This window comes from Vicia villosa, unplaced genomic scaffold (genome assembly GCF_029867415.1).
Source record: "Vicia villosa cultivar HV-30 ecotype Madison, WI unplaced genomic scaffold, Vvil1.0 ctg.002755F_1_1, whole genome shotgun sequence".
NCBI classification, from domain to species: domain Eukaryota; kingdom Viridiplantae; phylum Streptophyta; class Magnoliopsida; order Fabales; family Fabaceae; genus Vicia; species Vicia villosa.
The window spans coordinates 176385-179295 of record NW_026706022.1 but is presented as its reverse complement, the minus strand read 5'-3'; the positions used below and the strand labels follow the sequence as shown (position 1 = coordinate 179295).

General features: G+C 31.7%; 1 protein-coding gene across 4 annotated transcripts; it reads left to right on the top strand.

Moving 5' to 3' along the window:
- Positions 1-454: 454 nt before the first annotated feature.
- Positions 455-2605, top strand: LOC131639750 (uncharacterized). Of its 4 annotated transcripts, none has more exons than XM_058910215.1 (6): positions 478-557; positions 654-691; positions 782-953; positions 1059-1112; positions 1305-1356; positions 2217-2605. In XM_058910215.1, the coding sequence occupies exons 3-6, from the start codon at positions 868-870 to the stop codon at positions 2400-2402; spliced, it is 378 nt and encodes a 125-aa protein (XP_058766198.1). In that variant the 5' UTR covers positions 478-557; positions 654-691; positions 782-867; the 3' UTR covers positions 2403-2605. The 4 variants fall into 4 exon arrangements, with proteins under 4 accessions (XP_058766195.1, XP_058766198.1, XP_058766199.1 ...); XM_058910216.1 differs by having other exon boundaries at positions 479-557; positions 654-698; XM_058910212.1 differs by lacking the exon at positions 654-691 and having other exon boundaries at positions 455-557.
- The last annotated feature ends 306 nt before the right edge of the window (positions 2606-2911 follow it).

The following is a 2911-nucleotide window of genomic DNA, read 5'->3' as shown; positions in this document are numbered from 1 at the left end:
CAAAAGTCACTTAACACTGGTAAAATTAAAAAATAATGAAAAAAATATAAAAAAAAACGTTGTCACATCATCATTTTTGATGAGTTGGTCCATCAAAGGTTTAAAGAGAGATATTTTGCAAATGTTAGGAGAATTCATGCAAGTTTTTTTTCACGGGGTTTTTCGAAAAGCGCCTGTATGGCAGCCGGTAGGGGAAATAGGTATTAACCAAATAAAACACTTAATTTTAAAGTTATTTCAAATAACTTTCATAAAAATTACTTTTTAAAATAGATTTTTTTTTAAAATATTGTAATTTCAACTATATCTTGATCTTCAAAATATATATTTATATTATAGGACTTTAAAATTACAAATATAAAAAAATTATAATATTTTCAAAAACAAATTTACAAAATCTATTTTTAAAAATATAAAATAAAAATCCATTCTTTTAAAAGCTAAAACAAATGGCCCTAAATCTCAAATATTGGTTTCAAGTCATTGTGCAATTTCCTCACATCTTTCTTCTCATGTAGCTTCAATCTCTACACCAACCGTCTACTATTTAACCAAAGGTTCCATTTTTCTTGCCTATCTTTCGTTTTTCGCGATTCTTTTATCAAAAAGTAGCTCTTCTTTTACTCACTTACATGTCAATGTCAAATTCTCAGAAAAAAAAAAGGTTGTGCGAGGTTTTTCACGAACGAGTGTAAGGTGTTTGTAAAATTAACTGAACCAAATTATGAAAAATTGAAGTCCTCAATAAACACAATAAGTTTGAAATGGTTTTCATGTTCAGGTGACCTTTGTTTCTGGCTATCAACACAAGAGTTTATTTTATCTTTAAGCCCTTCCTAGACTAGGTACAGAAAAGAAGTAAGAAAGATGGAATCCACAAGTTCCAGAGTCAATGTTCAAAGCTCTAGACAATCCTCGAAGCGGCTTCTGTTTGACCGACGCTATGGATGGGTGTAATCTATCTCTTACTCTCTTTCTTTCGTATCTATTAATCTTGTTGCCAGTATATATATGATAAATAGTATTGTGGTGATTCATTATTGCTTACTATCTAACAGAATTGATGAATGGAAACATCCATCTGAGGAAGCACTTGATGGTGGCCGAGGAATGTAAGATGTTTCCTGTTCTTGTAAACCTTTTTATCTAGTTTCTTAATTTACAAGACAATGTAACTTCAAAAAAAAAAAGAAGTTTACCACATATTTTTAAGCCTTCTGCAGTTCACTGGGTAGACTGTTTCTTAAAGAAATGATAAGAATTTGAACTTACCAATTGTTTTACTTTCTTTATCCTTGCAAAAGGTTTTGCATACTCCCACTTGCCAAACGTTTGGTGCAGATGACCTCACAATCGGTATGATGAATTTTATCATTGTTAGATATGTTACTTTGATTTTCACTGTTTTCTCCATAATTTTTTCGTAGCAATCAATGTATTGCATACTTTGGTCTTGGCATGGCCATTTTCATTTGTACCTCTTATAGCTTGTATATTTTACATCTTTCCCTTATAGTGATAAGTTTTTATAAGTAATCTCTGATCTTCTTAATGGGTTTTCAGAATTTTCCGCTGTTTTAAAAGACACAATTAACATGACATTTTTTAAATATAAATAAATTACGTGCATGTTCAATTGTGCATGACTGTAAGAGTGCCTGTTAGTTGGTCGCAGGAAGTACATGTCTTATTGACTCTATTTATGGTGTGATTGGGTTAACGGTATGTGGGTTTGGAGTATTCCTTGTGCTCTCTCATAAAAGAAAGTTTTGATCTCAAATCTAAAATCTTTCAACAGGAGTGTAATTGTAGTTTACAGTAGTTTGATGGATTAATCAATCCAATACCTAGTTTATATGCCTCAACTTTGTGAACACCATATTGTGTTATGCAAGACTCTTTAGAGTGGGACTATAAATGATAGAAGTCATTTTCCATGCTAAGGGACATCAAGAATTTTTAGAATCAATACATCATTAGAAATTTCATAATATAACTTAATAACCTTGAGGACCTGACTCCTATTAGTCTAGAGTTGGTGAAAGTTGTGAGTACAGTCTATGAAATTGTCTTATTGTGACGAAGTGTACATGCTAGAATATGCGAATGCTTCCTCAGTCAACTAACAATTGACAAGTATTTTACCCTTACAGCACATTGATATAGGTTGGACTGTTACGCTATCATTTAGCTTACACAACCCACGTTTTCTGCAGATAAATCTTGGAGTTGCCTCAGCCATAAACGCTGCTGAAAACCCACAGACGTTTTCCTTGCAGACGCTGCAGAGTGTTCTAGATGAGGGTGTTCACAATTTAGTGACAACTTTGAAAATCGACAAGTGTAAAGATTTCATCCTCAACAAAAATCCTTCCCACTTTCATGGTGAGAACAAAGAATGATGAAAGGCACATAATTTGCTTCTCCTGAACAGTTTGTGTTTTACTCGTTCAGCAATGCTTAACATACTGCACTTATGATAGTAGCCTTGTGATTCATTTGAAAACAACTTAATTAACACTTACTCGATAATCATTTATCCTCACTTGTGTATAAGACATTTACATGGTGAAAGTGAAAATGTGGTTAAGAGGCCATTTTAGAATGTTTATTGAAACAAGTTTAAAATAATTTATAAATATGTCATAAATTATTGAGTCCTAAGACTCGTGCTTAATTATAGTAGACAAATTCAAATAAGTTGCACATAAGTCAACTCAAACTCATTCTTATAGGTGATTCAGGAGAAAAATATTAGGTTATATGCATGAAATGTTATTAAAGAATAAGAATAATAATGAAGAAGAGAATTGAAGGAAGAATAGTTGATGTAACATTTTAGCAGTTTCACATTTTCTGTTATAACAGTTAGGCAGTTATCATTTAGTTACACAGCTAACAATTTAGAATC

Coding starts and splice junctions, on each gene's coding strand:
- LOC131639750 (XM_058910212.1), top strand. CDS start 868: ATGGAATCCACAAGTTCCAGAGTCAATGTTCAAAGCTCTAGACAATCC. Junction 954..1,058: donor GACCGACGCTATGGATGGGT/GTAATCTATCTC, acceptor ACTATCTAACAG/AATTGATGAATGGAAACATC. Junction 1,113..1,304: donor CTTGATGGTGGCCGAGGAAT/GTAAGATGTTTC, acceptor TCCTTGCAAAAG/GTTTTGCATACTCCCACTTG.